We start from the raw sequence: 24,824 nt of genomic DNA, 5'->3' as shown, positions 1-24,824 counted from the left end.
GCTAACACTGATTTTAATGTAGTAGCTAACGATAAATAAGGTCATATAACAGCGTTCAGTTAGCTAACTAGTCAGCCTTTCTTAACTTAGCTGTTGACATTAAGGTTATCTTGATAAATCAGTCAGATTGAACAGGTCGGTACAGCTCTTACGTTTAAATTCACAATTTTAAAAGTACCAAATCTAAAGGCCTGTGTGGATTTACTGACTATGAATCCACATTCATACAGTTAAATCTCCGAATCATATCCAGATGACCATTAATGATGTACACGGTTTAAAATCTTGACTCAGTTTATTATGCACATCTCTTTCCAGAATTCTTTAATTATTGATGAAAATGTCATGTGGTCATTGCATTAGTTCTTAATAATACATTGACCAAAGGTCATGTGGGCCTCTCTGGGGCTGAAGCATGTCCAGGCTCCTCCAGTGATGCTTTTTTATTTCCTCAGGCCCCTCTTGCTCCTGGGCCCTTTGGAACTGAAAGAATGGACGAAAACATCAGGTATGAAATAATGAATACGCCAGATGGAAAAGGGTTCCTTATACTCTTAAAAATAAAGGTGCTACGAAGGGTTGTTTGGTGCAGTGCAATCGAAAAAACACTTCTGACACCCAAAAGAATCTTTCAAAGGATGGGTATTTGAGGGGTCATGTTATGGAAAATTAAAAAAGCTTTCACTCCCCTGTCTAAATGGGCCATATATGGAAACTAAACTGCAAAAACAGCCCATTTTGAATGCATTGTTTTTGTGATGTCAGTGGGTTTACATATATTCACCTATTCAGCCTGCAGCAGTATGCTGTCCATTAAGACCGAAGTTATAAGGAGTGTTACAGTCTGAACTGCTTTTTGAATACAGGACTGCCAATCAGATCAGACATCCTTCACATATAACCTTCTTAAAAGTACAGTAACAAAAATAGCCTGTTTAATTCTACGGAGTAAAGAGAGGTTATAAATTGGTCATCTAGAAACATCACAAGAGCACAAAGATCATAAGAAGTCATTAGGGAATAATAAAGTTCAAGAACAATGTGGGATATTGGCCCATTAAAGAACCATTACTGTACATCAGACATGTGAACATGAACAGTTGAAAGAAACTTACACAAAGGTTTTATACCAATTAATGTCCAAGCCAAAAAAAAAAAAAAATTATTTGAAAAGTCTGTATGCTGCCTGTGACAAATAAATATCTGACTTTTCGTAACACGACATGTGAAGTAGAGTCAAGCAGAAAAAGCAGCATGGCTGTTGTACAGGAATATAACCAAGGCTGGGTAGCAGAAGAGTACATGTAACGGCATTACGTAATCAGGATATATCCATAATCCATTACAGTTATTGTAAAATTGGGTGATTACCTGCAGGATTACCTTCAAACCACATACATGCAGACTCGTCACCTTTTGCATCTCCTTTTGTTAAAATGCATCATTTTTGATGATAAATTTGGCACATGAGTCATGCAGATTTGAAGAGTTTTGGGAACTTGGGAAGAGGAGGGGAGGAGGCTTCTGCAGCCAGGAGAGAGTTTTGAAGAATCTCCCTCCCCAACAACAATTCACCGTCTTTTATTCAGCCAGTCAACAGAACGTTTAGTAAGTATTTTGTTTTTATTGTCAGAACTGAGTTTTACTGAAGATATCTGAACCAGTCTGCTTTGACACGTCGCCTGATTCTACATCAGCAAACTAATCTGATCTGATTACTTGCCAGATTTTAATGCTGAAGTGAGCTAACATAGTCTTGTGAGAGGTGAAGTTAGTTGTTTTCACATAAGCCATTTTGTTCTTCAGTAGTTTTTGAAGGGTGGGTGCAAAATTTTAATTTGTGTAAATGATTGTTAACAAAGACAGTCGGCTGCCACTTAGTTTTCATGTGAAATTAATGCCTTTTTAAACTTCTAGTGCAGGTTTCTCTTTAAACTGAAACCACTGAGAGCTGATTAGGGAGTGTCTACAAATTATGATTATCAAAGTCCAGTCATGACACACCAACATGAAACCATATGATACAGTCCAGCCTTTTAGCAGATACAAATTTGTCATCTTTATGTTTGAAATATTTCCATGTACTAGTCCACTTAGATTTGTCTGTTTAAATGTGAGTCTAAATGTGAGATCAGTGTTTGTTTGGGTGAGGCACAACATTTAAGTCACCTATAATCTGTCACTCTGTTTCATAAAACAGGGCAGTTTTTGTTTGCCTTATGTTAAGTAAAATTCTTGGTGAAAAAGTCTTGTTGAAATTATTTGTTGAGATTACCTCAATTTTTAGTAATCCTTTGGATTAGAGTTTGATTACATTTTTATCAGGGAACCAGTTACAGAATACATTTTTAAAGTAACCCTCCCAACCCTGCCTAAGAGCTTTTTAGGAACTCTTAATATAGAACCTGTGTGAAATAGTGAGTGATCTCTTGACAGAGCTATGTGGTGTAGCATTATAATAGTGCCATTATGACACATTTTCTGGACTCTCAGCTGGATTTCTTCCCTGAGAATCTTGCCATAGTCATTAATGAGCACAGTGAGCAATTTCAGCATTTCCAACATAGAAATTGTCTTGAGAGGTGCACTGAGGGAGGAGGAGTTCTAGTGCACTTGCTCACTATTGCTGGACCCTCAAAAGAGACGGACCAGAAGCAAAATACTGCTGTAACTTGTTTCGGGAATAGTGCACTTTCTATTTTAGCCCCAATTACCCAATTACACATTTCAGTCCATAAAACCTCCACACTTTAGATGCACAGTTTTTATGTTTTCGTTCAAATGTTCTTTTTTTTTATGTTTCCTTTTGTCAGTGAGGCTTCTTGACAGCCACACGTGAAGCTTGATTTTCTCCTCTCTCTTAATCATGTTACGGTTATTCAGTGTTAATGTCAGTGACTCATTTGAGAAGCTTTTGTTGGGAGGACACGGCTGGAACTGGTTGATTTTAAGATTGGAAAGGTGGAAGAGTTGAATTGGCAGTAAAGTGGAAAGAATGAAGTAAAAAATGGACAAATTAAACAATGATAGATTTAATACACTGGTGGGGGTTTCCTGTATAAATTTCTGTTGAATATATATTTTTACTGTATATATCTGGTGATGGAGGTACTTACTTGTGACAATTTTAATCAAGCTTTTAATATAATATATATTCAGAAGATAAGCTGATGCCATTTAAAGTGTGTGATCAAATGGATTTACAAGGGACTGTGTTGTATTTTATTACTTAATAAAATACTACGTAATGATTCATCTCTGATTACACATAATAGGAGGGATTAGCTTTTCACTCTATTTACCTTCTAGGGCTCTGTACAGTAGTAGGACTGGCATTCAGCTCACATCCGCCCAAAGCTCTCTTATATGTGCAGAAGCTGAGAGCTCTCAGGAGCCCCCCGGGCAGTCTGATCCCCCTGCACCCAAGGCGCCTCCATCAGGGCCTTAACCTTTGACCCCTACAGCAACAGCTGTTATGACAACAGAGTTACCACTCACTTGGTGCTTTCTCCAACAAGCTCTCAACCCTCAGACATCAAGAGACAGAGAGAGACAGACAGACAGAGGGTGGACAAATAGAGGGGAAAAAAAAACAAGAGAGTGGGATGAATAGAAACATGGGGGGGCAAAAAAAGAAAAAAACAGAAAGAGAGAGTGGAACAGAGAGAGAGAGAGAGAGAAAGGTGGGGACAAATAGAGGAAAAAAACAGAGTGGAGCAAAATGAAAGATTGTAAGGGCAAGAGAGAGGGACAAATAGAGAAAGAAAGAGAGTGGGACAAATAGAAAGACTGTGACAGAAAGAGTGAGAAAGAAAAATTGTGAGAGAGAGATAAAGACTGCAAAATAGATGGATAAAAGTTTGAAAGAATAAGAGAGATGGAGAGGCAGAGCAAGAGAAAAAGATGGGAGAGAAAAGAACGAGAGAAAAACAGTGAAAGATTAAGAACAGTGAAAGAAATTGAAAGTAAGAGAAAGATAGCAAATAGAGAGATGGGGGAAAAAGAGAGAGAGAGACAGGGGTCAAAGTCAGAGAGCGAGACAGAAACAAGACATAGACTCTCTCTCTCTCTCTCTCTCTCTCTCTCTCTCTCTCTCTCTCTCTCTCTCTCTCTCTCTCTCTCTCTCTCTCTCTCTCTCTCTCTCTCTCTCTCTCCTTTCCCATCCATCTCTCTCTCTTTTTTCAGTCATCCAGGGTTGGGTTTCAAGACGCTGCTGAAACTACTTTAATGAGGATGAAGGCATGTGCTCCACCCTGCTTACCCAGACAAGGCTGAATAAACTTAGTTTGTTCAGTTTCTGGCTAAATGAAATGAAAAAGCGATGAGCTTCCTGCCATGAGTCTGCAGGTGTTTTGTATTCGGGATGTCATGTGAGACATGAGTTTGTAGATAGGTGGAGATTACACATGCTATCTCTGCAAGACGGCATAGATCCGGCATGAGTCAAATGCTGGAATTGTAGTTAATCAGTGTAATCAGAATGAAAATGGGCCATCTTCTTCTCCATCATGGCCTCAGCACTAAACTTGCCATTATGCCAGCACAGATAACACAAGGTGCCAAACAATTTTTTTTTATTCCTTTTTTTAAGCACACACCTGTGGGTTGAGTCTCACAGTGCTGCCTTTTCACAGCGTGCTTGTGCTAATGCCACTGAACGCCCAGTCCAGCAGATTTGGAGCTGAGGGGTTTGATGTTTTGAATGCCAGTCCGGTGGTTTATTTTATACTGCACTGGGTCGTATAATTATACTCCCTGACTTCACGCAGGGCTTAGTGTGGTTTTGCAGCTGCTGCTATTGTATCCGCCTGGATCGAATGCGTCTGTGCTTCACGGGTGCCATGCACTGTCCTTTTTTAAGACAGTGCCTTTGTGTACCTAGTCCCGGTAGGCCTGCTTTAAAGGCCATGCCACAGAACATCAAGCTCAGCGCCAGCTGCTACTTCAAACAGTGCGTTCTGGAATGAAGCAAATACATAGAGACACAAGAAGAGCCTCCACACTGGCACGGCCTCACCAGTCTTAGCTGGGTATTAACTGTGACTATCACCGTGAAGGAAAACAATTCAAGTATGTTGCTTTGGGAATATATGAATGCAAGTAAACCCAATAATGTATTTAGATTCTTTATGGTTTCCAAAGATAGGGTTAAAGCGAAGGTTTGGCAAAAATCCACTTTTTCCACTTATGCCAGATGGTCATCAGCCAACATATGTTTAGTGTTGGAACTTTGCTTCTTTAGTTTTGCACTGGAGCCACAAAGCTAATGTAGGTAACATGTAATATAAGCTTATATTAGCAAACTGCATGTCTGAATCTTCACACAAAGAGAAAAAGAAAGATGGAGAGACAGGCAGAGTGAGAGTACGAAAGAGTAAGGTAGACCGAGCGCAAGAGACTGTTATCTGGAATTGCTGGAACTCCCCTAGAAAGGAAGCTGGTATCTGCCCCAAACTCGTTATGCACACAAGATAGAATAAACTTGGGATTCTTTATCAGCTATCATTTCTGGTTAGATGCTTGGAAATAATGAGATATGGATGAAAAAGCAATGAACGTCTGACATGAGTGTGTAGATTACACATGCTGTCTTTGCAAGATGGCACAGATCCACAAATCAAATGTTTTCCCCTTGTCCCAAATGGTCATCAGCCAAGATATGTTTGGTGTCACATTTTTTGCTTGTTTAGTTTTGCACTGGAACTACGAGGCTAATGTAGCTCGGAAGCACATACCCACCAGTTCGCAAACTGGGTCACACACTTTTCACACATTTTTCCGTAAATACATCCTCAAAACTTCTCTCGACCAGCTTGTTTCACACAGGGTCGTACCTGATCTCGTAATGAGAAGGGGCAAAACATAAGAAATTTGGGGCTAAATGGGGGTGGGTTTGTAGACATTTTAGGATGGTAACAAACTGAGTGTAAAATTCTAAACCAATTCGATGTTTCATGAAGGAGGAGCTTAAAGTAGGGGCGGTTTTCTGATGAACAACAAGCCTGTTTTTTCGTCCCAGGGACGTATGTTAGCTTTTCTGAAAAATCCTCCAAAAAACAATTAAGCACATATGTGTGCAGAGAATACATTCCATGTAGTAAAAATAAACAACGGCTTTATTACGTTGCTGTAGCCTTACGCTCTTTAGCTTGATTTCATGGCTGTCCAAAAAAATAAGCATCTGCAAAATGGTCATTTTAATGGTAACTTATTTTAATGTAAGTTAACATAGTGAGATTTGAAATAAAAGTTATTTTGGAGCATTTCTGTCGGTTCTTCCATCATTAAGGGTTTACACAATGTAAAGGACAGCTACTTTGGACAGCAGTGATTTGTGTGTGTTGTATTGTTGGGGTGTACCCTTGTTTGGAGTGGATTTTGCAGCAGTCCACCACCAAAAGTTGTCTTCAGATGTGTATTCTCATTACAAGATCACATCGGACCCCGTGAGACTGAACCATACTGCATCCAGGTCTTCGTGGAAAAAGTGAACTATAAAATGAACAAAACTTTAACAAAGACCTGGATGTGGTTTGAGAAGGGTAGGAGAAGTTTTGGGGATGTAATTACGGAAAACATTTGGGTGACAATTGAATTCTAGTGTTCATTAGCAATGTTAGCCTTGTAGCTCCAGTGCTAAACTAAAACTGTCTTGGTTGATCACCTGTTTCTGGAGTAGTGTAAAATTGTACAAATTTGATCTTTCGCCAGACACTTACTGGCAGGCTGATTACATAGTGATATGTAGGAATTCTGTTTGTTTTGCATGATGTGGGGATAAAGACAGATGAAAGTAGAATGAGTCACAGCTACTCACTTCTTCTGGTGGTCACTGACTCTGTTCCTCAGGACAGTTACCTGCGACAGAGAGAAGCAGAGATGTAAGGCTTTCTTTTCTCAATCATCACCAACTGTGTCTACTTCCTTCTCATGCCAGTCAAAGGCCTGGGAACGGTTCCAAGGATGAGATATACAGTATAACCTGACTGTCTTGCCAAGTCTGGCCTGGGTGTGGTTGCCACAGGCGGTGTGAGTTATAATTTAATGGTTCTGTCAACATGCGTTTATGTGAAAGCTCTCGCTCAACAAAAGAAGTTACTAAGGACACCTCATGCTGGAAACAGCCTCGCTGAGTGGCCCTTTTACAGTCAGTGTGGGGACATATTGGACACATCCTCATATTTGAAAGTCATACCTCGTATTTCTGATGCGTGTATTTGTATTGCAGTTCGAATTTCTCTGCCTCGAGTTGGTGCATCCACTTCCAAAGTTCATTGGCTTTCTCTCTGCATGGAATACCATCAACATCATTAACAAGTCAATGAAGTGCCTGTAGCCCAGCAGTCTGTGGCTTTATGGCATGTTGAAATAGACCATGTTCACTATCACTGTACTTTATTTGGGTTGAGGCAAGTCTAGTATTTGTATCTCTCTTTTTCAGCCATACCTGAGTTTTTCGGCATTTAGATCATCGATATTCAGCTCTTTGCGGCGCTCGCTAAGGATCTTTCTCTTCTTCTCTCTCTCTGTTTGCTTCTTTGGTCCTCCTTTCTTGTCCGTCTGTGGATGAGAGAACATGGATAGTCAGTCAGGTGAAAGTCAGTCACTCATCTACACTCCTAAAAAGTTAAGGTGTCAAAAAAGGTTCTTTGGAGTGATGCCACAGAAGGATCATCTTTGGTTTACTGAAGAAACTTTCAGTTATAAGTGCAGTGAAAGTGTGGGCACTGTCTCAAGGCCTTGAAAGGGGAAGTACAGAGCCAAAAATATAGTTGATGGTGAAAGTCAAAGCATCAACATATAAACATTGAAAACAGATGTTTTAACTGATAAAAAAAAAAATTTTAACGATAATGCTGAGCCCAAGCTGTATGCACTCTGTGTAACTTAAAGTAGTGAATGCGTCTAGTTGGTCCTAGCACAGAATTATTATGGGCATTTCGTCATGATTATGAGTATTTTACATTGATATGAATCTGAAAAAAGAGAAAAATCTCCTGGCCTGATGAGTGTTGAATGAGTACTTACGTGTGTGTTTTCCCTTCCCTTTGGAGATGTAAACTACCAGTCAATGTAAGTTTTCAGTTTTCTTAAAGGCATTTTGATCTAAAACCTTCTGCTTAAAAGACAAATATACTTTTTAAACTGATGCCTGTGTATAAATTCATGTCTTAAACAAATCTATCATTTTAATCAATATTTTGATATTTTATGTAGGACCTTTTTTAATTTATCTGAAATGTAGAGTTGAAGATAAAATAGAAAATGAAACCTCTTCAGTGAGTTCTGTGAATAGGATGGGTTGCCCTTTGAGTCTTGGTTCCCATCAAGGATTTCTTCCTCTTGCTTTTAGGGAGTTTTTCCTTGCCACTGTTTCCAGTAGTTTAATCAGGTGGTTTCAGTCTTCAAGCTGCTGATCAGGTGATCTCCCACTTTGTTGGAATGAAAACCTGCAGCCACACTGGCCCTTTGTGGATAAGATTGGACACCCCTGGCCTAAGAGCACCAGTGTTCATCTCCATAATCAGTCTCAATATTTGAATTAACAACATTTTTTTCAAAATAATACTCAAGTATACTTGTTATGTACAGTTACTGTCTAATAAATATTGCCTACCTCTACTTTCAGTCTGCTTTCAGTGGAAAGATGTGAGTGTGAGGAACCTTTTAACCTCTTTTCTATTTTTCCCTAGTGGCCAGTCCACCGGCAGAACAGAAATCAACTCATGTATTTTGCATTAATATAATCAAAATATGTTCCTGCTGTAACTCTGTTATCGGCTTAACTAGGACACTGTTGGCTCTCTGTGTGTGAAATGTTGTGACTCTGTTAAGCTGCTAGCAAACAATGAAAGGGGAGAGGTGAGAACCACTGCTGCGATTTCTCCACAAAGACAGCCAAACCGAGATTTCTTTATATTAACTGTATACTGCATTCAAACACAATAAAAACACTTTCATAAATATTGATCTGCTTGCTCAGCTATGAAGACGAAAATCCAGTTTGCTTCCAGGTTTGAAAGTCATACACATTTCCATTGAAATATATTCTGTCAAAGTTACTGAAGAAAAAAGTGAAGTGCAAAAATGGAGGGGCCTCCAAAGTAGCTGGATTATTTTATTTTATTTAATTTAATTTTGTGGCTACTGTGATAAAGGTTTATAGCTGAACGAATCTGAACACAATGTAAAGGTTTTATACCAATTTTTTTTCTAAGACTGTATGTCCAAGCCAAGAACTGTTGAGGAACCTTTCATTTTTCAAATGTATCTCTGTCGGCCACGATCTTTTGAGGATTTATGAACGTTACCTTTTGCATATATCCAGTGAACTGTAGGCTGGTCAGAACTTTCTTTTTCTTGGCATCATCATCTGCTTTCTTCTTGGCCTCTTCTTCCTCCTTTCGTGCCCTTTCTTCCTGCATGATGAAAACCAGATCAGTTTTTGGTCTGAAAACCCCTCAAGACATGAGCTGTCTTTTAGGAGTGACTCACTGCCAGCTTGTTTTGTCGCTCTTTCTCTTTCTCTGCCCGGATTCTCATCTGCTCCGCTCTTTCTGACCGTCTTTTTTCCTTATTTGCAGAGTGGAAGACAAGCTTTACTCCACACACAGTATAACAGCATAGGCACAACATTCTTCAATCCATTACTGCGGCCTAACAAGGGTTGTAATTGGTAATTATGAATAACAGTACAGCTACAGTAAATAGATGACCAGTAGTGCCTTTTTAGACAATGAATATTCTGAAAAGTAGATTAATATTTTTGTAGATGTAGGCTGTCATCAAGGAAGTGGTTGTTATAGAATGTTAAAAGGCTCAAACTACAGCCACACCATCAAGCTGTTGTGAACAACCTGTAAAATGTCATCACACAAGGCCTCCAGAAGTTAAACTCAGTATGACTCACGATTCGGCTGGTAAGAGCATGAAGTTCCTCTTCCTCCTTCTTGCGACTCTCGAAGTGCGCCTCAATCAGAGACTGAAGCTCAGCCAGGTCTTTTTCCATGCGCTTACGATGAATGTCCTGCACAACAAACGACGAGAGTTCAAATTCAGAGACCATTATTTATTTATTTATTTATTTCATTTCCAGTCAAAACAGCCTTTAAGATGAAGTTATTCATTTTTCAGGAGACGTTTCTGCAGAGATTAGATCTAGATCCGCTTGCACAAGGGAGGAGAAAGTCAAAGGAAAAGAAGTGGAAAAACAGGAGTTTCCAAAAAGTTGAGTTCGAAAAAAAAAATATTCAAAGACACAGAGACAATGGGACTCTTAACAATAATGCAAGACCTGGTGGACCACTAACACTGTCCATATCAGATAAACAGCACTTAAAGCTTTCATCTTTGAGAAATAGCAGAAAATTGCATCAGATCTGAAAAAAAAATCCACAGGTGCTTCTGTCCATGCTTCCACAGTGAGAAGACAACTCAGTGCTATGGGTTAGAGGTCTGCACTCCCGTGGATTCCTGCGGGACTCGCCACAGTATCTTGCGGCGCGGGACTAGTTTCCAGAGTGCAGGAACAGGCAGGAAACCAGGAATGGGTCGAAGCGCACATGAAGAGAAATCTCGAAAATTAATGAACAGCCTAAATAAAGTAGAACAGTCACTAAATTATACATATATACAGTATAAAATAATAACAATAAAACAGTTAAAATAATTGAAGTCATTCTAAAGAGTTGGAAGCAACCAATCACATGAACAACACACAAATACTTGTAGCTCACAAAGACGGTGGAGCCTTCAGTCCGACGGCCACAGCTGCCCAGCAGAACACCAGAAATAACCCTTCTGTGGTTTAATTCCTGCTTTATGTTTACTGGAAATAATTGGCGTTTGGTGAAATTACTTCACAGTGAGCCTGATGACCATGACTGCCGTGTTATTTCAGCAGACGATAATGTGTTTGTGTATACACTATGTCAGATATTGGATGCCAGTTTGCCTTGACAGGACAGTGCAGGGCGGGAGCGGGACAAATTATTCAGATTTTCTGCAGGAGCAGCATGAAATCTTGCAGGACCTTTACTATGGGTCTGAAAGGATGTGTAGTTGTCAAAAAGCTCTTACTGAGAAAAGTAAGGAAAACACTGAGTGCGTTTACATGCACTCAATACTCCGATCATAATCTGATTTCTGCATTTACCCCATCATTTAAATGGTCATGTAAACCCCATACTCCTATCTAGGAATCCGATTAAGAAATCCGATAAAAAGAGCTGGATTTTAGCTCAGTAATCTGATTTCTCAGTGTATGTAAACTCTTACTCTGATTGCTTTCGGATTTCTCAGTCTGCGCGAGAACAGACGATGGTACCAGCAGCTTTGCCGTGAGATGGCAGCAAAATACTTTTGGAGCAGCACTGAAACCAAATACGAAATAAAGGATTTAAATATTCTTTATCTTTTATATGATGTATGTTCATATTTTGAGGTAAAGTCGCGCAATGTTAAAAAAAATGGGCCATGAAGTTTCAGTTTTATGTTACGTTTACGTCACGTCTTCTTCTGTGAGTTTATTGGCTGGTTGCAAAGCAGAAATCTGATTACTGCCTGACTCGTAGACCCAGAGTTTCCCATTATCTGATTACTCAAGTGCATGGAAACGTGTTGATTGGATTATTGACAAAATCTGATTGTCTGCAGTTATCGGATTATTAAGCGCATGTAAACGCGCTCATTGAAACATCTGAGATGTGGTTTAGGGTCTATATGGACTGATCAGTCTAAATTTGTAATAGGGATTACTTGTATTGTGAGAAGCAGAAAGTGCAGCCAACTTCTAAGACTGGAGGTGCGGAAAAATATCCACACACATATGAAAGCACGTCTCCTGAAGAGAATGGTAGTAAAGGCAGTAAAGTGTAGACACACTAAATACTGAAAATATTGCATTTAGTTGTTGAGTCTTCTGTGTAATTTTCTACTAAATACATGTTTTTGGCTTTTTAAAGGCATTGAAAACCTGTAAGAAATGTTTTGACTGGAAATTAAATGAATAACAAACTGTCAGAACAAAGGTTCTGTGCAGGTATACTTTTCATTCATCAAGGTACAAGCAGTGTGAATGTACCTTCAAAGGTACAACAGCATTTTTAAGGTCTGCTTGTGTACCTTCAGTGTGTTTTTCCCAGGGGAACGGTACTTATTTGTACTTTTTCATAACATGTTTTAATATGGAACAATCAAATAAAACGCCTGGAGTGATGAGAGTGTGGATTCAATCCAGCTTTAAAAAAAAATCGCAATGGTTTATGGTACAGTTATGATCCCTAACTAAAGACGTACCCTTGAGGGTGCCACCTGAGTGACGAGGGGTGCTGCCCCGGTAGCAATTTAGGACCCTTTTTTTCTGAGAGTGACAGGTGGTCTCTGACTTTTGTACAGTACTACATAGTACCTTCTGGTTTAAACTAGAGGGTACACAGTGATGACGGTCTCATTTTGAACAAAGCTACAGCCACCCAAATTAGTTGAAAAAATGTCAGTCATGTGTTTTTCTTGTGGTGAAGATAATGAATGCAGTATTCAGTTTCAAGCTGTACTCACATCAAAGTCCACTTTCTCCCCATCAGGAATTTTGGGAGGTACCAATGCTGGTAGAAAAGTTCTGAAAGTTAAGAATACATCAAAAAAGAATACATCAGTTAATGCATCAGTTTTTTTTGTGCTGAATGTATGTTTGAGATCTGTGTTGCTTTCCTACAGTCACACTTTCACTCACTTTAGCTTTGGTTTTGTCTCCTCTGCGCCGCCCAGTTATTATGAGGGAGAAAAGAATAGAAAAAATTTTAAAAAAAGCTACAACAATCAGGATAAAGATTGAGTAAGTTAGATGTTTTGCCATTTTATTGCTTTAACCGGGGATTCAGACACCCTGATTTCAGGACTGCAACTGCTAAATATAATAATAATAATAACTTTTGAATAATTTGAGTGTAGAATAGAGTCATGTGTGCTTGTTTTAGAGTGGAGTTTGTATTTTTATGCTTTCAAAATCTGCAGTAGTCGTTCACTGTGTGAGTGAGCGCAGTATTTTCATTGCAGTGAGCTGAAACCTGACTGCGTCAGGGCGCGTCAGTAAAACACGCAGGTTGAGGTGCAAAGGGAGAAAGTCTATGCAGAGTTACAGGCCAGTTTTAACCCCTAAAGCAGCATAATATTGTTTTTTTAAACTTTAAAATAATTATGTTGTAATAATAGCGTTTTATCCACCATTATCTCCAGCTGTGTGTGCATTTCAGTGTTAAATTGCACTGCATGACTCAATCGCTTACTGCGCCACAAATCAACAATCTCACTGGGCGCTGCTCAGATCATTTGCAGTTCGTCCAGAACAAGAGAGCAGAGAAGGTATATGTGTCTATGATTTGATGTGACAATTATATGTATATATTGTCATCTCTCACCTCATTGTAGCACTTGTACGACACGTTCTGTTTATTGTGAAATAGTAAAATAAATAAATAGGCAAGAAAAAGCCAAATAATTTGCATGACGTCATAGGTCACATCACATATTTGCTGCTCAAAATTTTAGTACTCCCAAGGGGAATTCCACCGATATTTCAAAATTTCTGTATAATCCAGTGGTTGAGATGTAAAGTGTCATTCAGAGCAGTTTGATTTGAAATGATTTATTTGCAGAGAAGCTTACCGACTCAACAGATTTCTTTACAGTGGTGGTGATGGGAACCAGTAGTTCTGATGTTTACAATGCATATATAGCCATTTTATTTACTGTCCAAAACCACCAGTAAACTACACGTGTCTTGAGTTTTTTATGTAATGTTTATGATATTACAATAATGGTCAATTGGAAAAAATAAGTCTTCTTTGGGGACTATTTTGCCACAGAACAGCCTTCATGTGTTCCTCCACCTTGACTGGATTAAAATAAATTGATTAAAAGACGTTTTAGATCAAAACTTTATCACAAAACTACGGTAAAACTTTCTGGAAAGGAGCTTTTAGAGGCGCTGGTCTCCTCAGACGTCTGGTTCCTATCACCACCACTGTGAACAATTCTGACTCTGTAAGTTTCTCTAGAATGGAGAATTTCACACCAAACCACTCTGAGTGACTTTGTTGACATGTTAGCCATTTAATTATACATACATTTTGAAAAATTGGTGGAGTTGCCCTTCAAAACACCTTCCCACGTCCCTGATTTTAACCCTTTCTTTGGAAACCATAAAGATTTCAACACTATAACTTGGTTCTTTATAAATCCAATATAACTGTGTTAAGCTGTATAACAGAATTGTGCATGGAAGGAAAGCACTGAGTTTTGAGCCTTTCTTACCTTCCTCCCCATGTTCTAGAGCTGCACCTATGGAAGGAGAAAGGTCAGAGGGCTCTAAGTAATGTTATCAAAACAATGTAAAGGCAAGAGCAGACACAGGCCTGATAGTAGAACAATGCTGCAAGGAGCCTGCAAGTACACTGCTAATCGACAATAGAGAAAGTTCTGTTAGCCAAGCTCACTAATGGAGACCTGAAAGAGACGCTGGTACGTAATCGTACGTCACTGGTACTTCTTACTACACTTTGACTGAACTGACTGTGGAAATTGAGGTTAAGCAGGTCACTGTGTGACAACATGAATGAATGACTTTGTCAGATATGATGGACTGAGTCAAGCTATTAGGGTGAAGAACTTAGCGCACACTCTCTTGTTCATTGTGGAGCAACACAAATACCTGTCATGATGTCATGATGACGTTACTGTCATTGTCTAGCTTATTAGGTTCTGACCTGCTTCCTGACTACTCACTGAGAAACAGACGCAACACATACAGTATGCATTCCGCTGCAGATTATTACTGAGCACGGGTTACAGTTGAAACTGCAGGCTGGATTGTGTTGTCTGTTTCAAGGCCACAAGCTCTGCTCAAAAATCCACCCACACAAAGCCTTCCTACAAAAGACAGTTCTTTCTTTAATGTGTCAAAGCGTTCATTTTTTCTTTTTTCTCTTTTTAGTATGTTTTTTTTTTTTTAAAAAAATAAAACTGTGTTGCTTTGGAAGCACTGGATTTGTTTCCTACTATTTTTTTTAAATGAAAGTTTTGTTTGACTTTTATCATAGTATGAAGACAAGTAAAATAATGTTACATAACAAGGGTATGAAATAATGATGGATAAAAAAAATAAGAGAGTGAAAGGTCATGTAATACTTCTTTTCCTAATCCTTAAAGTAACCACCATATTCCCCTCCCAAAATCTATCCATTTAAAAACTGATTTCAGTTCGTTTTTCATTATATGTTACGTGTTTTATGCGTTTGGATATTCTTCATACACAATACAATGATATCACATATTTATATTAATCCGTCATATGAACACTGTGACTTTGCACTCATCAGACAGGTTAGGGCCTGTATGTCTTATAGTGCATTCCATTTGAATGAAGATGTTCAATAAACACATTACCTATGATAAGTGGAACTGTTTTAGTGTTGCATGGGGGAACTGCTGTCTGACACTCTGAGTGTGATTAACCCTTCAGGTTGACCTTTCGGAGAATTGGTCTTATGGTTCATATGGCCCTCATAAACTTGTTCCGGCCTAACTGGCAAACATGGTACCATTCTTAAATATTGTCACAGTCGAAACAAAATCTCTGTGTTCTTAACTTTTAATGTAAGTTAATGTAACAGGATTTTATTCCATGAAATGTTGGAACATTTCTATACTCTCAGTATGTTTTTTATGAAATTTTGACACAATGTTAGGGACAACTATCATTTTATTATTATTATTATTATTTATTTTTTTTAAAGAAAGGTGATGATATACACTATTTTTGTGCATTATTGTAGTAAATTATTATATTAATAACAATACATGTAGAGAATAAATTGGCCTTTTAAGGGACCAACAATTACTTTATTAAAATAAAATTAGTTTTCAGGGAGTGATGTCATTGATCCATACCAGTGAATGTACACAGTTTACATGATGAACTTTACCAGGACCCTGTCTCACGAAGCAAGTTCACCTGTTCGAAGCGTTCATGACTAAGTTTAGTTTCACGAAACCTAATAAATGGAATTTTTTTTTAATGGCGGTTAACAACTTTCTCTGTTAACCTAGATTTAGATACTCAAGCTATGTATAATCCTCGGGCATGTGCACACAGGCAAACACACAAAACGTGAGTTCAGCAGCTTATTTTTCAAAGTAGAAATGAGACATCATACTACTCAGATAGCAAGATAATGGCCTGCTGACAGCAAAGCTGACGGCGTACTGGCTGGAGTAGTAGACAAAATGACACTTTTCCACTCACAGCCCAATTGACTTATTTTTCTTTCATTACTTTCTACTAATTTTAACAGCAATATCATAAATAAAGCCAGTTATGCAGCTGTAACCACTCTAGCACAATGGCAGCAACAACATTTTCAACAGAATCATTTTATAGTTGGCCTAGTCATTATTCCTTTCTCACAATTGTTTGTAATGCTTCTCTTAGTTTATTGTCCTAAGTAAAAGCCTATATGTGCTTAAAATCTGTTTGAGAACATTAAAAACTAGTTAGACCTTGTATGCCAGACGGTAATCAGGGTGGTTCTAAGGTGGACTAGCCGTGGCATACAGTCAACGGGGTTCCAGCCTAATCAAGCCAGTGGACTAAAATATGCTTGCTATCTAGATACCTAAAGATGTTTATTGGAGTAATAATTGCTTTGTATTTTTGATATCTGTGTAGTTTGAATCAGTTTCCTCTGCAGTATTTTTCACATAATTGAAACCACAAACATCAAGAAAAAAAATGACCCAAAAGGACTGGAGAGGCAGTCCCTGATTGGTCCAGAAGCTGTTTATGATCTGAAATCCTGAACTTATCCTCCCCTAGAGCAGGTTAAATGTGTTGCTATGGTAATGTATCCCTATTAAAAGTGATAGAATTTTATGAATTCAGGGATAGATCCAACTAAGCCTAAAGTTAGCTGGCTAAGAAATCCTGCTTCATGAGACAGACCCTAAATGACTTTCCCCAACCCATATAAACAGCTTGAACGGCACGTTAAATAGCATGTCAAAATAGAACACCACCAGTAGTAGTGCATTCGTATGTAGTACAGTAATATATATGAATGTAGTAGTACTGTATAGTCTGTAGTAGTACTGTATGTTCATTAATATAAATGCAGCCTAAAACTACATACTATACTATGCTTTACTATACATTGTAGCTATGATTTGGTGGTATGACAATTTTCCAGTTGATGAAGACCACCCAAACCGTCCGGCCACTTTCATAGAGCATCTTTTAGCAACCATGGTTCTCCTATGAGCTTTTACTTATTGATCACAGTTTTACATTAGTAAAGCCATAGCATCATTAGCATTAGCTGAAGCAGCTCTACCTTCCTCCTCCTCCTCCTCCTCATTCTCCTCCTCTACCTCCTGCTCCTCCACCTCCTCCTCTACCTCCTGCTCCTCCTCCTCCAAAATCTCTTCTGTGCAAAGAAGCAGAAGCTTTGTGAGATGGCGGTCATCCTCTAACGTTAGAGAATGGCTGCATGATGCTCACACACATAAATCACAGTAGACATAGACACAAAGTAGGGGAGAGCGGGGCACAAACTATTGCAGGGTAAAATGAATATTTATGGAGTTAAACAGGTTTTAAGCAGAACATGCTTTCATGTTCTGGTAGAACATGCTAAAAGTCGTGTTCTTGTGGTAGCATAGCAGCCTCATCGGAATTTTTGTAGTTTTCAGATATTTCTGCAGCTTTACCCTTTTTGAAACATAAAAGTTACTTATTTTCATTATAAGTGTTTTTTGATTACTGAATTTTGAATCACTCCTATATTGTTTTGATTACTCACTTGGTGGCTGTAATAAAGCACCATTTTAAAAAGTAGCCTGGCTAGCTAAGCCTTCTGACATAAATAATGAGAGACGTATTTATCCCCCCATATAAATCCAAAACAGTCAGTTTTCACAGATTTATCAAAGATTCATCCATCGCTGTCATGTAAATGAAATACATAATATCAAATAAATGAAAGAATAATATATGTACAAATATTTTATTGTGATTTTTTTTGTGGCCCAAAATAAATTTGGCTTAAACAACATAGAACTGTACTAGTAGCTGTTACAACTAGCCTCTCAGTCTGTTACAGTCAACCCAGACGATGTAATGTAATGTTTGCACTCACTCCACTTTCAGCTAAACTGTTCACTGGAAGTAGGTGCTGGAAACAAAAGTTATGCTTCTATTTATAGCAAAAATGTGTATAAAATATTAATCTTCTTCAAATATTATTTAAAAATGATTCAGCAAAAATCAAAATGTGTGCCTCGTTCTCCCCTTCAAAGTCAGAATCCTCACCCTCATGCAGCAGATCAGCTCATACAGTTCTTGTGAGGTAACAGGCAGAAATAGAGTACCATTTGTCACAGTACTTGATTAGCCTGTTGGGCTAGGCCTCTGCGCACCACTTTCCGCTTTTCTCACAAAATGTACTGGCAGCTTAGCAACACTCAAAACTCTCCTCCTGCTCCTCACAAGACACAATTGGAGCAGTGTGAGTGCAAATGTCTGAAAGCTCCACTCTCAAAGCCTTCCTCTGAGGAAGAAACCTGAGCTCGTCTACAGGGAGCGGAAAACAGGAGACAGAGTGAGATTAGCATTGTGCGGCTAACAACAGCCACTCTTTGTGAGGCCCACAGGTAGCTCAGCCTCTTTTTCCTCACACAGTGCAGCTTTTTCACCATTAATCAGGGCAGAACGATTACAGTTCCACTCACATTATGAATGTAAGCCAGTCGATAACATGGCAACCAGATTTCTAGTGGTGTTAGCATCATAGCATCATGGAGAAACTACAGAAACAGCTGCGATGTGAGAAAATAGTGCAAAAATGGTACATAGAGCACAAACCCATGCACTGAAACATACAACCATGTCCAAAGCTGCTTTAATACACTTCTCAACGAAATAGTGGTGATCAAATTAAAAATGAAGTTGCAATACTTCAGTATATGTGTATTATTTTATTAGACCGTGTGCATTTGAATCTGATAAAGAGAAAATGGTCAGAAGTGTAGGACAGGAAAGACTTTTCTTTCTGTCCTCTCCCATTGCTCGTCACATACACACGCAGACACGGACAGCCACACAAGATGGAGCCAATATTCTCTAACACAGATCCTATGGAGTTATTTCACTCCACTAAACAGTCTGACTTTTGCAGTATTCTTAATTCAAATGCAAAAACTTTCATATGTAGTTTTTGATGGCTACCTTGAATTCTTTCTTATGTGCACATTAAGAATTTTGAAAGTATTGGTATCAGGATTTTAGCCCTGGTATTATTCAGTATTGGCCCAAAATGAAATTCAGTTGCTAATTTATTAGAGCTTTCCTTACTTTCTATATCCTTTCCTGTGCAATTGGGGGTTTTGTTTCTTAGTCTATACTCATAAGATATGCAGTACTGTGCAAAAGTCAAAGATCACCCTTCATTTTTATATCCCATCAAAAGTGGCCATAAAGTACCATAAAGTCAGAAAAAGAAAGCAGAAAATGCATTAAAAATATATATTAAATAAGCTAAATAAAATATCATATTTACAGTATTTAGTCTGTCCATCCTTTGCCTTTATTACTAAATCCATTCACGGTTTTGGGAGACTTGCTTTGGGTTTTTCAAAGAAATCTGCAGGGCTGTTTTTCCACATCTCTAACGTTCAGTCGTAGAAGTTGGTTGCATTATTCTGAGAACACCAGCAGCTTCTTTGTTTGCAAATGTTCTTCTTTTTGGTCCATTTCCTTTTCTCAATTAGGGCTTCTTGACAGCTACACATCCTTTCTGACTTGTAGCGCTGAGTTGTCTCAGTGAAAGAAACACCAGTGGGTTTTTTCAGGTCTGAATAAATAGTGGGGCTTAATTTTTCTCCTCTCTGTCAGAGATGAAGGCTTCAAGTAGCGTTTATCTGATCCAGTTTTGGTGGTCTACCAGGGTTGCATAGTTGTTAGCATTCCCAATTTGGAAACGCCTTTTTTTATCCTGCATGCAAGTGTATCGTCTTACATCTAATCTCCTCATAAAAATCTCCTGAATGAATAACCTGTACTTAATGTCCTTTTTTGACTGGAGATTAAAAAAATGAAGGATGGTACGTCACTTTGCACAGTACTCAATCTGTCAGGTTACAAAATACCTCAGAAATTGATTTGATCTGCCAACACTGAGCATGGCAGCGCACGTATTGCATGTTTTAGTGTAACGTGCTGCACTTGTGTGTTTGTTCCAGTTCCAAAACCTCCTGAGTTCTCTCCTGGGACTGAGCAGGCGTTGCCAAAACAGTACCACACCCAGAAAGAACTCTGACTTTCTTAACAGGCATTATGGAGAAAATAGCCCACATATGATATAGTGGGTGCGGTCCGTATCATTATTGTTGATGTATGAAGGTCTCTGTTGTGGCAAGACTAAGAATTAGCTTGCCAATGGCAGGAGTCCATTACTTTTTTTATGTGCAGGTGTTTATAACTTACTTCTGGCAAATCATCTTCAGTGCAAAGTAAAGCTTAATATTAGTAAACAATTCAGAGCAGAGGTAACACAATAGTGGAGCATTTTATAGTTGGATACTTTTGAAAACTTGATTCATCTTCGGTCACAGCACATTAAAAACTGACTGCTTGTGTCAGTAGTGAGTTATCTTGCGTTGTCAGCATTGAAAGAACATGCAGCATGGCCTTTTCTCTTTTTATTAGCAAGTAATACTACAGCAACTTACCTTCCTGCTCCCTGAAATCAGAAACAAAGGAGAAAATACTTCACTGGATTAGCTGCCGCAGGGATTCATATCTTTTGTTCAGATTAGTTGCACTAGTCATAACAACAGGTAATACATAATGTACAGCATAATAATATATAGATTGAAAAATGTTAGAAAAGTAATGTGATATCAAATATATCAGACAGTACTTACTCATATTCAACTTCTTCTGTGTCTGACATATTTGGATTAAGACCTGTTTAATAAAAAGAGAAGTAATTTTGCTTTTTTCCCCTCATATGTTCCATACTTTACATATTATTTCCAATAATATTCCACCTACTTCCAGTAATTATCTCTAATAATGTTCCTTCTCCTTCTTCTACTACTACTACTACTGCTACAACTACTAATAAATCCACTGTATTTCTAAGGTGCTATTTGCACAGAATGTAGGTCGCATAAGTTTATTGAGAATTCATAGAAAAGTCTACCATAAATTAACGATTCTTAAAATGATCCAACATAATTAGTGAAAAATAAATCTATAAAAAAACATACTTTATATAAGACTAATAAAAGTACATGACACAGGACCTGTAGGACCTCTCATGCATTTTAAACCACAGGAAAAAAAGAAAATAGCTGATTTTTACCTGTCTGTATTCTGTAGATGGGGGTATCCTTGCTTGCTATACCCCTGCCCCTGAACTCATTTGCTTTATAAACTGTCCCTTAATCACATGACTAACTATAGGACTTTATCTCCATACGTGCCTCGGAACGGAACAATGGGTGGACACACATTCTCGCTGGCAGTCCATTGTGGCTATTTATACATCTTACACCCAGCTGGCCAGCACTGAGCTAATCTACCCAGCATGGATCCCTGTCTCAGCTATGCCATCAAGAGGGTTAGGGGTGAAGATATGAAGTATGGTGGGGGGTCTCTAAGATAGTGTACGTCAGGGGGTTGATAAGGGGGCTGTGAGATTGTGCGCTCGAGTCATCTGGCTTTCTGGCGCCTCCAGGCTCAAAAACCTCTGACCTCTGACCTCTGACCCTGAAAGCAGTGGTGATGACTAACAGCCCCCAGCACTGCTCAAAAACAAGAGTAACTCTCAGCGTGTGCCTGCATTCTTTCTTCATTTAGAAGCTGAAAGAAAATGTTGTGACTTTGTACATAACATCCTTTACTGTTTGGACTAATTTTGTCAACAACAAATGTAATGTCATTAATAATTACAATGTAAATATTATTATTAGTAGTAGTAGTAGTAGTAGTAGTAGTAGTAGTAGTAGTAGTAGTAGTAGAAGTAGCTGTAGTATTAGTGACAGTAGTAGTAATAGTAGTGGTAGTAGTAGTAATAGTAGTGGTAGTAGTAGTAATAGTATTAGTAATGCTAGTAGTAGTAATGGTAGTAGTAGAAGGATTAGTAGTAGGAATAGTACTACTACTATAGTTAGTCTCTACTATAGCTAGTCAGAATGCAGGTCACAGTAATAGTAGTAGTAGAAGTGTCATAGTAGTGTTATGATTAGTAGTAATAGTAATATTAGTAATATTTATAGCAATGCTAGTAGTAGTAGTAGTATTAGTAATAGTAGTAGAGGTATTTGTAATAGTAACAGAAGTAATAAAATTAAAAGTGGTAGTAGTAGGATTAGTACTAGTTGTGACTAGATACTACTGTTAACTGTATCTAGTCACTACTATAGCTAGTCAGAATGCAGAATGCATTACCAGTAGTGGTAATAGTAGTAACACTTACTACCAGTAGGAGTAGTAATGTGATAGTAGTAGTAGTAGTAGTAGTAGTAGCAGCAGTAGTAATAATAGCAGTAATGTTAGTAGTAATATTAGTAGTGGTAGTAGAAGTAATAGTAGTAGTGATAGTATTAACAATAGTAGAAGTCATAGTAATAGTAGTAATCAAAGTAATAGTGGTAGTAGTAGGATTAGTAATAGTGCTACTATTAACTATAGTTAGTCACAATAGTAGTACTAGTAGTGGTAATAGTAGTCACATTACTAGTAGTAGTAGTAGTAATGTTAGTAGTAATATTAGTAATTGATGTAGTAGTAGTAGTAGTAGTAGTACTAGTAGTACTAGTTGTAGTATAAGTAGTGTTAGTTGTAGAATTAATTGTAGTAGAAGTGTTAATAATAGTAATACTAATAGTAACAGTAATAGGAATAATATAGTACTGGTGGTAGTAGTAGGATTAGTTATAGCCATAATTATAGTATTAGGAGTAGTAATAGTACCAGTGGTAATAATTATTAATAATATATTATTAATATTAAATAGTATTAATAGTAATAGTACTACTACTAGTAGTAATTCTTCTACTACCATTACAACTATAAGTTTTTTCAGACCTCTTTTATATTAAAAACTAAACTGCAATCTGAGTAGCTGTAAATTGCCTCTAGGTGTTAATTTTTCCACTGTTTGTCCCTATTCAGATCTAATGCGCTTCTCTGTCAGGTTAAGCTGCAGTGAAACCCCTGAGAGCTGGACTCTAAACCCCGAGGTGAGGATATTGACACAATAGTGGCCTTCACACTCTCCAACAATGTGCCCTTGGCGAGTCTCTAATGTGGAATGATCTTTCCTGTTGTCATCATCACTGCTGAAAGTGTATAGGGGCCTTTATCACTACGACAAATCATCTGAAATCCCGCGTGTCTTCTATTAATAAACCACTCTGCTGTTTGAACATTCAGCCTCCACCAATGTTTAAAACTGCAAATAATACAAAAAAAGTCCAAGACAACTAGTGAAAATTCTTGTATTTTGTAGTTCTTTTAAATGTATTAACTCCTTTTTTACAAATATGCTATTAGCATAACAATTTGAGTGAAAAAAGAGTAAATTAAATATTTACAGTACTTTCAGAATTTCTTTGTATTAGATGCTTGTGTTTAGTATTTAGTGACTGTGTGCGTTCAAGCTGGCATAGACAGAAGTAATTTGTGCCGAAGCCTCTGATGAGCAGATCTTATCCACCTGAGAGTCGTTTGAACACAAGCCTTAGTGGAAGGAGTAAGACTAACCTTTTTATACAAAGCCCCTTAAAGGGGAATTTCACAAGTTTTTCTGAATTTCTCCATGATTCATGATTCATGGTTCCTATCAGCACCACTGTGAACAATTCTGACTGTACATTTCTCTAGAATGGAGCATTTCATATTAGATCCCTCTGGATGATTAAACCCTAATGATAAAAATATGCTGAAATTCCAGTGGAATTCCCCTTTCACATGGTCAGTGTCTCAGATCTGCCGACATTTAAATAGTAACCCAGAAACAGTACAGAATTTTGAATACTTTTACTTGTGTTTACATTTTTTCCCAATTGTGAAAGTGTATGTTGTTTATTTGCAGGTTTAAATGAAAAAGCCAACTCTGTGATAAGTTTATTAAAAATGATCTAAAGAAATGTTTGAATATAGACATTCATAAACATGAAGTGCAACTCATTAAGACCACAGAATGCTTTTCTATATCATACAATATCATACATATTTTAACAGCAAAAACCAGTATCAAGGCCTTAGATACGCTAGTATCTCAGAGAAGGCTTGCAGGTTAGTAATGTAGCTGCCTGTCTAAATTTCCAGATTTCTAAGTTCCAGTTTCTTCAGTGGCACAACAGACAACCTGTCTTTTCAAAGATAAACACTCCGTAAAGCAGTGAAACTGTCAGCTAATTTGTCATAAATGCTCCTCCCTTTTGTCAGTCTGCACAGCTGAGAATGTCTGTTGGGCAACCAGGTCCCACCTTACTGCCAAAAAATGGTTTTCCTGCTGCATCCTGTAAAAGCCAAATAGAGACCACAACAACTGAACACTATCACACGGGAGAGAAAAGCTATAGATAGAACGACACAGTGGAATAAAATGGCAGTTTAGATTTACCAGTCAAAAGTTTAATACAGCTATTGATAGAAGGACCTTGTCATTTATTTCTAATATTAAAAACGCATTTATTTATTTTTAATATTTGGCTCATTTTAGAACAATAACAGACCTATGAATGAACACATGTAGAAC

The 24,824-nt window shown here is 38.0% G+C and overlaps 1 protein-coding gene across 2 annotated transcripts; it reads right to left on the bottom strand.

Annotated features, from left to right (window-relative positions):
* Positions 1–276: 276 nt before the first annotated feature.
* tnnt2b (troponin T type 2b (cardiac)) lies at positions 277–21,496 on the bottom strand. Of its 2 annotated transcripts, XM_036571265.1 has the most exons (13): positions 21,420–21,496; positions 20,977–21,019; positions 20,782–20,792; positions 14,314–14,340; positions 12,734–12,755; positions 12,559–12,619; positions 9,911–10,027; positions 9,496–9,573; positions 9,312–9,419; positions 7,448–7,560; positions 7,196–7,286; positions 6,818–6,858; positions 277–483 (listed from the first exon to the last, which is right to left on the bottom strand). In XM_036571265.1, the coding sequence occupies exons 2-13, from the start codon at positions 21,003–21,005 to the stop codon at positions 444–446; spliced, it is 738 nt and encodes a 245-aa protein (XP_036427158.1). In that variant the 5' UTR covers positions 21,006–21,019; positions 21,420–21,496; the 3' UTR covers positions 277–443. The 2 variants fall into 2 exon arrangements, with proteins under 2 accessions (XP_036427158.1, XP_036427159.1); XM_036571266.1 differs by lacking the exon at positions 14,314–14,340 and having other exon boundaries at positions 21,420–21,479.
* Positions 21,497–24,824: the final 3,328 nt, after the last annotated feature.

Source organism: Colossoma macropomum, unplaced genomic scaffold, assembly GCF_904425465.1.
Source record: "Colossoma macropomum unplaced genomic scaffold, Colossoma_macropomum, whole genome shotgun sequence".
Classification (NCBI taxonomy): Eukaryota; Metazoa; Chordata; class Actinopteri; order Characiformes; family Serrasalmidae; genus Colossoma; species Colossoma macropomum.
This window is presented reverse-complemented; position numbering and strand designations above follow the sequence as displayed.

Coding starts and splice junctions, on each gene's coding strand:
- tnnt2b (XM_036571265.1), bottom strand. CDS start 21,005: ATGTCAGACACAGAAGAAGTTGAATATGA. Junction 12,756..14,313: donor TCTAGAACATGGGGAGGAAG/GTAAGAAAGGCT, acceptor TGGGCGGCGCAG/AGGAGACAAAACCAAAGCTA. Junction 6,859..7,195: donor ACACGCATCAGAAATACGAG/GTATGACTTTCA, acceptor TCTCTGTCGCAG/GTAACTGTCCTGAGGAACAG.